This window comes from Hippocampus comes, unplaced genomic scaffold (assembly GCF_001891065.2).
Source record: "Hippocampus comes isolate QL1 unplaced genomic scaffold, H_comes_QL1_v1.1 scaffold86, whole genome shotgun sequence".
Classification (NCBI taxonomy): domain Eukaryota; kingdom Metazoa; phylum Chordata; class Actinopteri; order Syngnathiformes; family Syngnathidae; genus Hippocampus; species Hippocampus comes.
In genome coordinates, this window is record NW_017805882.1 from 1,577,001 (window position 1) to 1,587,472 (window position 10,472).

The 10,472-nt window shown below is 43.1% G+C and overlaps 1 protein-coding gene across 5 annotated transcripts in view; it reads right to left on the minus strand.

The window, feature by feature from the left end:
• Window positions 1–323: 323 nt before the first annotated feature.
• The window catches only part of marf1 (meiosis regulator and mRNA stability factor 1), a 15,345-nt gene continuing 5,196 nt past the window's right edge, over window positions 324–10,472 (minus strand). For 4 of the 5 annotated variants that reach the window (XM_019889334.1, XM_019889333.1, XM_019889330.1 and 1 more), the window contains 19 exons: window positions 10,180–10,334; window positions 9,874–10,032; window positions 9,549–9,735; window positions 8,743–8,921; window positions 8,585–8,665; window positions 8,233–8,472; window positions 7,618–7,737; window positions 7,324–7,502; window positions 6,981–7,201; window positions 6,515–6,657; window positions 6,287–6,420; window positions 5,731–5,933; window positions 5,405–5,632; window positions 5,003–5,239; window positions 4,673–4,924; window positions 4,498–4,558; window positions 4,302–4,406; window positions 3,721–3,897; window positions 324–2,778 (listed from right to left, as the gene is read on the minus strand). In XM_019889334.1, the coding sequence (XP_019744893.1) occupies window positions 2,621–2,778; window positions 3,721–3,897; window positions 4,302–4,406; window positions 4,498–4,558; window positions 4,673–4,924; window positions 5,003–5,239; window positions 5,405–5,632; window positions 5,731–5,933; window positions 6,287–6,420; window positions 6,515–6,657; window positions 6,981–7,201; window positions 7,324–7,502; window positions 7,618–7,737; window positions 8,233–8,472; window positions 8,585–8,665; window positions 8,743–8,921; window positions 9,549–9,735; window positions 9,874–10,032; window positions 10,180–10,334 (3,219 nt within the window). In that variant the 3' untranslated portion in view covers window positions 324–2,620. The remainder of the gene's footprint in view (window positions 2,779–3,720; window positions 3,898–4,301; window positions 4,407–4,497; window positions 4,559–4,672; window positions 4,925–5,002; window positions 5,240–5,404; window positions 5,633–5,730; window positions 5,934–6,286; window positions 6,421–6,514; window positions 6,658–6,980; window positions 7,202–7,323; window positions 7,503–7,617; window positions 7,738–8,232; window positions 8,473–8,584; window positions 8,666–8,742; window positions 8,922–9,548; window positions 9,736–9,873; window positions 10,033–10,179; window positions 10,335–10,472) is intronic. The other variant, XM_019889331.1, reaches the window with a different exon arrangement.

The following is a 10,472-nucleotide window of genomic DNA, read 5'->3' on the forward strand; positions in this document are numbered from 1 at the left end:
ATCTGACAAGAAGGAACTTGATAATCAGATTTGTTTTAATTATGCACATTACCTATATAATGCAATCTTCTTGGAAATACCAACATTTCCATGTATGTTTGAGTGTTATATGAACATCTGCCAAGCCGTTTGTCTCTTCTTTATAAGCATCTATCGTGCTAGTGAATTCATTAAGCTCCTAATGTTGAAAATGCAACACATGCCAAAAGTAAGCCGAAACTTCCTGTACATACATGTTTAAATAAATATCATCTTTCAGGAACTTCCCAGTAGATTGCATCTTGCTGTCAACCTGAACCAACCAAGAAACTAAAGCCCAGACGTAATGCTTAGTTAAGTTTATTAACAGAACTGGATTGGTCCCTTAAACGATGTTTGACAGCAACAAGTTGTGGTGAGGCTTTCGAACTGTAATAGATTGGGAGCTTGTGTGATAGCAAGTTAAAAAAAAAAAAAAAAAAAAAAAAGATTACAATGCAGCAGTTTTAAATGTCAGCTTTGAATTAAAACTACATTTTTCTTTTCAGTTCTTGAATACAGAACAACTGGTGCACAAATGGAAAAACTTAAGCAATACAAATTGTGTTAGTACAAGCTGGCTAAGAATTCATTCATTTCTTTCTTCAAACATATTCTCGGACTCCAAATAATTGCACATTACATAAACCAAAACTATGCAGATAAGCATATTTCAAGAGCACTTTACAGATGAGACCTGCACAAAAGGAAACGCTAAATGCGCTACTGTGTCCATTATGAGATAGATGCCACTGCACAGAAAAAGCTCAGATTTACTTAGTAAAAAAAAGTTTTAAATAGAGGTTTATCGGAAGCATTAAAGCTATTGGTGTCAAATCAAAATCAGTAATTCGGTGAGCTGCACGTTCCTTAATCAAAGAGTGTTCAACTGGGTCTGGAAAGGGCAGAGGAGCCGACGCTGTAGCGCCTGGAGTTAAAATAATTTGGATGAGTGGTCAACAGTTGGGGGGGAAACTCAAAAACCAGTCATGTCACGACGCCAGCCGAACGAGTCAACGGGTAACGGTTGCCCACTGAAGTAATGGGCTTTTACCCATTCTCTGAATGTTTTTCTCCGAACATAAACTGTCACTCGTCACATCCGCGGCGCATAACAAACTGACAGTAGACTGGAAGCAAACCAAGCAGCCAGCAGAACCAGAACACAGGTGATGGCAAAAAAGGAGGAAACCAACACGCGGGGACGTCAAAACATGATGGCTGGGGAGGTACTTTGGCCATTCCTTTGTCAACGTGGCAAATACAAGCCATTGTAAAAGCCAGGCAAAATCCAGAGAGCCACAGAGGGTTCTCTACGTGGATGTGAGACACACATACAGGCTTCACACAGCCCCTGTGCCACTCCACTAACAAGACCACCACCTCCCACCTATGTCTATATCCTGAAAACTAACACCCACAGTGCACCTTTGTCATAAAAAAAAAGAAAAAAAAAAAAGAAAAAAAAAACTCCCAGAGTGCTCAGACAGGAGACCGCGACAGACGCTACTGGCAACAAGGCTGAGAGGGAAATAAAAACTAAAAGCCTTGAGTACATCAGTAGCGGCCACAAAGGTGGCCCCGCCTCCAAGAAGCCAAAAACAAGGTGGAAAACGAAAGACTGATCACAAAGAATGTTTGTTTTTCTTCTTGTATACGTTTCCCCGTCTGCTGCTGCTGGGCTTATTTCATCATGCATCAGCTCATGTATGCACACCGTGCATATGTCAGACTGCCTCCAGTGGAGAACCACACACTAACAGCTAAAAGAACACAGAGACACTGGCTGCTGGCTTAAAAGCTTGTCCAAATATGCACATCCTGCCTTAGGGCGGGGGACATTTCACTTTCTGGCGCGTAACTGTTGACCAAACTAGCACCGACTTAATCAAAACGCAACAGCCGTTCACTTGGTGATGATCTCTAAGAGGCAACCTGTCATGACACCCACAAATGGGGGTATGGACGTCTTTGAAGCAAAAGGAGCAAACAAAGGATTTCAACATCTCTGGAACAACCTACAAAGTTTCTAAAAAGAATGTCGAGTGAAATTCAAAGGCGTCGGCTATTTAAGACTTAAACTAGAATTATTATATCGTTGAACAACACCTTCAAAAATGGCATCTGGTCTAGCTGATGACCTGAGAAAAAGTTTGTTTTAACATCCTAAAACACAAGTGTGCTATTCATCTTGCGCATCTCTCCAAATGGTTGGTGCGCTGTATGCAGTGGCATCTAACTCATCTGGATTTCCCATGTGCACGTTCTTGGGGATAAAATTTAACTTCCTTCAGGATGGAATGAAATTCTAATAACCGTAAGTGGGGTCTACGTTTGTAAATTGCAGAAAATCTGCAAGAGGTAAAAAAGATCAAAGCTTTGTGAGAACCACTGAATGAAATGAATGATTGCGAAAGAACAGATCCAAAGGCTTGCGACAGAAAAGCTGAAGATTATAATGCAATGGCAGAAAGCAGCAACGCCAAATGCCCTTCGAGAGTGGTCATTCAGCAGCGTGATTAGTAACGCTACTCAACTCTCCTTCTCAGAGTTGCGCTACGGCTCAACCAGTATGGCTCACTGCATGTGTGTGCGTGTTGGTTCAGCAACCTGAATTGAATGAAAAGTTGGCAGCTAGCTTGATTCTATTGCGGGGGCCTCTTCTGCCGGGACTGTCCATGGACAAAGGGGGCTCTGTCTCCGTGGGTGCCGCAGGCTCGCCATCTTGGGCAGCAGATCCCGTGTGGAATTCTTTGCTCTCTGAAGACATAAGCACAGATTGAGAAGGAACCTGATGAAAGGTGAAAAAAAAGAAGTGTGATATGCTCATCCAAATGTGTTTTTGTTCTCTTGTTACAACTCGTCAACTTTAATCTAATGCAAATCATTATTGAATCAAGGCACCAAGATTATTATAGTTTGGGAATTTTAACGACAGTTCATTTTTATTTTGTTTTGAGTTTGAAATTTAGCTTTGTTAGTTTTTTATTAGTTTTAATTTTTTTCGAAAACACTTTTCGTATTAGTTTTTGTTTAAAAAAAAAAACCAATGGTAACTGTTGTGTAACAATTCAACGAAACTAATATTTGAAAACATTTTGTACAATACAGAATACAGTTTAACAGTCGACAGACTTTGAATTACAGTAAATGCAGTGCATAATACTGCTTCTAATGATAGATGCATGCACACTAAAGCTAGGATGCCTTGTTTGCTAAGTTGCCAAATTCTAAACTGGATGTGTGGCTTGAATTCTTGGTGAGAAGTTTCAAACCCAGTTGTACTACGTATTTTCTTTGTATAATGTGTGTGTTAATTTTATTTTACTAAGCCGCCAAGGCACCTACACGACATTCGGAAAAATCTCACTGCCTAACAAAGTTCACAAAAGTTACATCTCCTGGAAAAATGATCTTGTCTCAACATCATCTCATATTTACTCTCACTAAGTGTGAATCTGGGCTTGTTTAGATCCACACAAAGCTATTACAGTATTATGTTCTATGAATGGCAAAAGGCACGGGTTAATTGTACCTTCTGTCATTTGGGGGGAAAGCATTTCATTGTTATGCCGATGCCCCTGGCGTTGATAGATAAACAAAGATGCATTTGTAATAAATGATATTCGCACCAATGGAATGAAATATTGATGATCTCTCACAGCACTTTAGTGTTAGGCAATTTTCCACACTAATGCTGACCTGATGTGTGGGACAATGGCGGAGTTTTCTCCTCAAAACGAATCAGACTGGCCTGCTGCATTAGGACAGGGTCAGGGTGGAGCTGAGGTGACGGCAGGCAAGACGGTACCGGGCCGCAGAGAAGGTCGACTGAGGACGTCAGACACAGCAGCTCGGACTCTGGTGTCATGGCGGTGCCTGGAAGGTAAGGAAGATGTGCATTCATTTCACGTTACTGATGGTAAACAAAAAGGGATTAAGTTTCATCAAATGTCTTTTTGGAGATTGGAATGCAAATATTACAGACACAGCAAATGTGTATGCCAAAATACAACATGCTTCTGTTACTGTCTTTTGTGGCCCTGCATCTCAACATATTAAATACGTTTAACTAATATGAGGCAAGTAGTGTGAAGTGATCAATATGGTAGGTATCGAACTAGTATGCTTGGAACACAAGCCGACCAGATACCGTTTCTAATATCTGCTTTTACAGAAGGTAAAATCTAAATTCAATAGAAACAGATGAAATATTGCGAAACAAGGCACAGCAGACTGATTTTGGTTGTTGTTGATCCCAGGTATGAAAGGCAAATTTTTACTTGGACTGTGTCCTTCAGAACGGGTGGTGATGGTTGGGCTGTCTCTGGGGCTCTCCACGTTACCTTCGGACTGAGGGCTGCTGGTGACTGAAGCGCTCACCCTCTCTGCATGAGAACAACACACAAGCCTGTTATCATTGACAGCACACAAAGATCGCATTAGCGCAATGAATGGATATGCACTGAAGCTTTTTGCCTTTCATATCGTTCTTCAAAACGATAATCCTCTTGTGACCGTGCCCTTTGATCCAGACCACCTGATGATGCCACAAAATAAAAGGTCAGGAAAAAAAAAAAAGATCAATTTATAATGCACTAAGCATATAAAATCCAACAGCAGTGCAATAATGGGATCGTAACTGAATTGGCACCTGTGGAATGGCATTGAGCAGCTCATCAGTGCTGATGTATCCATAGGAGCGAGACTCCAGGCCACAGCCAGTAAACTTTCTATAAGCTCCTTGGAACTCGGACAGGAAGATCTGGTTGTAATGGTAGGTGTGGAGCAGTGCACGTACGTTACGGGCAAACTGGTAAAGCCTGGTCAGCCTCACCCACTCCTCACCGGGACCGCTTGTGGTGCTGCCAGCTTGAATGCCTCCGTCAAGTCCTTCCCAGTAAAGCTATGAAGGAGGACAATTAAAACACGGCCCGGTCCACGGAAAAGGATGTGATGTTCTTGAATAAACGGCTTCTCTCACTTCCACAAGGTAGGGCAGACTCTTGAGTAGCTCGCTGAGGGAGAGGAACCCATATTCACAAGGGTTGAGTGGGGCTTTGTAGACCATCTGGTAATGCTGGCGCAATTCATCCACCCTGAGACCCTTGTCGACATGTTTCTCTTGAGACATAAGCAGTGCCAGAAGTTGTGATGTCAGTAAACGCAGAGATTTCCTGTTGATGAGCTGAACTTCCCGTCCGTCTGTACCATCCACCACCTTGAATAGCAAAGAAAATGGTTTAATAGATGACTGGACTGATGTTTGCAAACCTTTATTGAGCAAAAGGCACATATTATACATAGTAAAATCTCAGCGTATCACCAAACAAAAATGACACGTTATGCTTGACAGGAGAACCTATGGAGTTAAACAACTCTTTACCTTCACAACATGGCAGAGTTTGCTGAGTAACGCGGGCAGGGAGCTGGTGTCGTAGTCCTGCAGGCGTAGACCATAACCAAAGGTCTTGCTGTACTCTGTGAGCAGCTGGCTCACGGGAAGGCTGCAGTTCTTCTGAGCTCGAAGCAGCTTGACCAGTTGAGCTGCCAGAGCTTTAATGCGCTCCACCTCTGTGAGAGTAAGCGCCTTCTCCTCGCTACACTCCAACACCTGGCAAGGAAAGCGGGAGGGATGTTAATATTCAGAAAAGTTGACATGAAGCGCACACAATCACACGACTACTAGTGCCAATCAGAAGTCTAGCATACCATGAGCACCTCAGGGATGGCCTCAAACAGCTCCATGAGCTTGTTGAAGCCGTAGTAGCTCAGCTTACACTGACGTCCAAAGTGGTGGTGGTAGGTGGGGATGAACTTGCTGAAGGGCATTCGGCAGTGAGGTTGGTGACGGAGGAGGTCGACGACCTCCTTTCCAAACTGCTTCGTGCGCTCTATTTCATCCCCAGTACGCTCTGTGGTGAAGCAGGCAGTTTAGTTGCGAATATCCTTAAGGTTTTCATCCATTTTAGACAGAGTATCATCCGCATATGACCGACTGAGCATCAACGGGGGTTCCACAAGTTTATCCCCCCCCCCCCCACCTTAGAACTGCTCACAGTACATGTAATCGTACTGAGGGTTTTTTTTTTCTTTTTGTAAAAAGATGTATGAAGCCGATCATACATTGAACAAAGAATCAACTCACACCCGTTCTAACAATTTGTCATGGTGACGTATTTCTGAAAAATTAGGGTGCGATCTTACCGGTGTGAAAAGAAACTGCTGAGTGTATTAAAATAACTGTAGGTTGTGAAGCTAGCAGTACCTCTCTTGGGAACAGAGATGACTGTGTCATTGTCATGATGCGTGGTGGTGATGGTGGTATCGGGAATCTCAGAGAGCAGGTCAATGAGGTCACACGCGCCATAGTCTGCTACATTCCAGTCTCTGGAAAAGCACCTGACGAACATGGCATTGAATACATTCAAACCCGAACCACTCTGCATCCCCAAACCCAACTTAGAATTAGGACTGGTATGATATGTTGACGGACCAGTGGTATGCTTGCATGAAGTCCTTGACAGCCACTTGCTTGCTGGCTTGAAATTTGAGAAGTTTTAATAAGTCTTGAGTGAAACGTTTCACTTGGGCTCGATGAGTAAGGGTCAGCAGACGTTTGGTACCCATACCCAAGATCTGAAAAGCAAACATTATGTACTGGGTCAATTATGCAAGATCAACAACAAGGGAAAAAAAGCCCTGGTCTGCAGTCTGAATGAATCTATTTTGGCTCATTTTCAACCTGTCAGACACTCAGCCCTACACAAGGATAGTGTTATGCTAGTAAGGTACATTAATATCACTGTAAAGCAACCTCGTACCTGTTCGAAAACCGTCCAAACTTGAGCTTTATTTGCATTTAGACGAAAACAACAAACTTAAAGTGCGTAATGATATATCATATCGGACACGAGTAAATTTGCCAAAAACAATGTGGTTAAGGCACTCATGTACAGTACCTGCAGGACATGCGGCACTGCTTCCAACAGCTCAAACAGCTTTGAGTAGCCATAATCGGAGACGCGGCACTGCTTGGCAAAATGATGATGGTAAGAAGGTATAAATTTGCTGATAGGCATGATGCAAGACGGTTGACTCTTTAAGAGGTCAATAATCTCTCTGCTGAACTGAATGAGTTGAGGGTTGCCAACGGGACTCTTGCATCGGTGGAGCCACGGCTCTGGAGGCAAACAAGAATAATAATCATATGAGATGGTAGAGAGTCCCTTATCCCTCTCTCTCCAAAATTGTTCAGAGCATAGAAGAAAAGCTGTCAAAGTTTGATTGAGTGAAAGTTCTCACCGGAGTTTGGTGCTGGTGGTTTGTTGTGAATCCACTTGATGACTTTGTAACCGTTCTGAGTTGTGACTATGGTTATACTGGGAACACATGCGATGAGGTGCTCCAAAGGAACACCACACTCCAGAGTTTCATTGCTCAGCTCCAGCCGACTGAACTTTGCTTCATAGCAGTCTGGAAAGCTGGAAGAGAAAAACAACACATTGATTTATTTATTTTATACTGCGAGAGAAACACGGTGCAACTAACCTCAAATATTTTAAATGAGGTAGAATAAATAAAAGCATATGTTGTCACCTGAGGAGGGGAAGAGTTCCTTCGTGTGATTGAAGCAGTTCATGAACCTCAGAGGCCAAAGTTCTGAGAGACATCACCACAAAAGGAATTGTGTACGAGTCTGGGTCAAAGTCTGCCTCGCTACGGAATACAAAGGAAAAGCACCAGAAATCACTCATCGGCCATAGCTTCTGGGCGGCACGGAAAAATCAATCATGATAAAGGCAATTTTATATCACGATAACAATATGCCATGACATATTTTCAGTTATTCTCAAAAAAATAATAAAATAAAAATTATACCACACACTATGACTGCTTACCTTTTTTCACTTTAGTTTGAAGTAACATTAAACAGACTTGCATCAAATAAGAAATGCATCCAGTAGTGCTGCTGGATAAAATTGTCAAATTAAAGTGCGCACGATGACGCTTGGCTATTCTGATTGAATTGTTTACATGATGCTCATTCAGCGTGGCAAAATGAATATACCACCCCGGTAAATCAGAATGAAATTCCCTCCGAACTCGCTCTTTTTATTCAGACGGGTGCTTAATTGAAGCATTTTCATTCTGTTTAGTCACTTGAATTTGCATGCGTGCACGTGCAGTGTGTCATGTAAGCCAGATTCTTGCCTGAAGCTGTGCTGCGTGTAGTGTTGTCTGCAGACTGGGTCATGGTACTCCAGCTCCTCAAACACCACAGGGCTGCCGCTTGGTGTGGAGGAGCTCCCCTGTGACTGAGAAGATCCAAGTGGACTCTGACGGATTTGGCTGCTCGGAAGAAGGCACACCAGCCTCGTGCCGCCCTGTTCCCGAATAGCCACTACATCCGGCAGCCTGTACAGATCGCTCATCAAAATCTTACGGTGGTACCTGGATGTAGGAGGTATGGAAAAGCAGTCCATGTAAATCCGGCAAAACCCAAAAGCTTTTGTTATTTGGCATGGTTGATTATGTTTAGGTGCTGGGAGATTAAGATGCTTACTTCTTCTCATAGATCTCAGTGAACTTGAAGAGAGGAAGGCAATTTGCAGGTGCTTCCTGAAGAATGCTGCTGATCTCGGAGCTTGAAAATAATGACATTATCAAATTAACCTCCACGCAGGTCCTCAGCAATAAAGCCGAGTGTCCTAACATTTGTACCTGAGCATGACCAAGGATTTGCTATGGCCACCTGTGATCAAAGACACTTGGATGCGCTTGCCTCCAATTTTGTAACGGTGAAGTCCACTGACAGCACTGATAGCCTGCTGTAAGGACAGCATCTGGATTGTAGCCTTAAGCTGATAGTCTGTGTGGGGACTAAGCTCGACTCCTTTCACCTAAAAAAGCAGAACAACACTAAAAATAAACAACTCTCTTGGACTCAAACCAACTTAAAAAGTGTGAACACACCCATGGGGATGACTATCGATAATATTTTATCGATACAACTCCTCTTAACGAGTGCATTGAATTGTCTTGAACATGATATGTGCTAAACAAATAAACTTGCCTTATTTTATCGATTCGGTGTTAGTATTCTAATCGGTACCGTTTCGAAATACAACCAATTTTTGTTGTTGTTTTAAATAAATGTACTTGTCATGATTGATTAGTCATGTCTACTGTGACATACTCAATACTGAATACTTTGTAGATGACAACAGCTTGCGCTCTGTGAGTGTACGTTCTTAAAACCTCATTCCTCAGAGCCTTGAAAGTTGTCGACTTCGCCACCCATGCTTCCAAACCGGTGGCGCGGCTTCGAAGCCTGAGTACATGGGATTAGGCCAGCAGAGTTGCCAGTGGAGTAATTTCTCCAAAACCATAAGCAGGCACGCAGCTTATCGATACTGCAGGTTTTTTTTTTTTTTTTTCCCCTCCAGCAACGGGGCCAGTTTAGTACCGGGGATCGGTACTCATCAACATGTTGATCACAGCGATACTGCCAAAGATGACGGACATACCCGCCCATATCGGAAGAAGGTGTCACGTAGAGTCTGTTGTAGCTCCTTGCGGGACATTCTGTAGTCAAGGTTAGCCACCTGGATTTCAGCTCCATCGGAAAATGGCTCTGTTGGGTACTCTGGACAAGGGCTTCGAGGAGCAGCAAGCATGGGAGAAGAGCGGCTAGAAAGGCAGGGTGATGCAGTCCTTTTGGAGGGGAAAACAAGCAACATATCTGTATGATGTACTGTAGGTCTAGATACCGTGTATGTTCAATTTACAACCACTACTCGCACACGGGTAGGGTTTGTTCATAATCCGAGCATGCATATTCAATAAGATCACCTGGAAGACCAAGAACCCTGGGACAAGACAAGAGGGCTGAAGCTTCTGTGCAGGTTCAGCTTGCTGAAAGCAGAAGGAGTGCTGATCTGAAACTCCACTGATCGTCTCTCACCTCCAACAGGAGACTGGGAGTCACTGCGAGGATTGGAACCATCCCTTCAACAAGGACGAGACCAAAACATTGAGCCTTCAACAACTGAAGTCTAGGTTCCACTTGTCCGGCAGAAGAGCTCATTTTAAATATGTTTTACAGTCACTAAACAAAACCTGACACTGCACGCGTTACTTTTCTCTTTCAATGTGTACCTTTTCTTGTGTAAGGTCTCCCCAGGGAAGCCAGGTTTGGAAAGCTGTTCCGGCGATTCTATGTTACCATTACTATGAGGGGTGGAGGAGGCTGGCCGTCCTTTATCTAGGTGGAGGAAACCCGGTTTAGGTTTGCTGTCTGCACTACTCAAATCCTGCATCAAACAGAGTGGAGTTTGGTGTTAACAGATACAGAATGAAGGTATGCGTGCACTGTTGGCATCGGCTTGAAATCAAAAAAAAAAAAAAAAAAAAAAAAAAAAAAAAAAGATGGACGGGTTTTTTCATTCAAA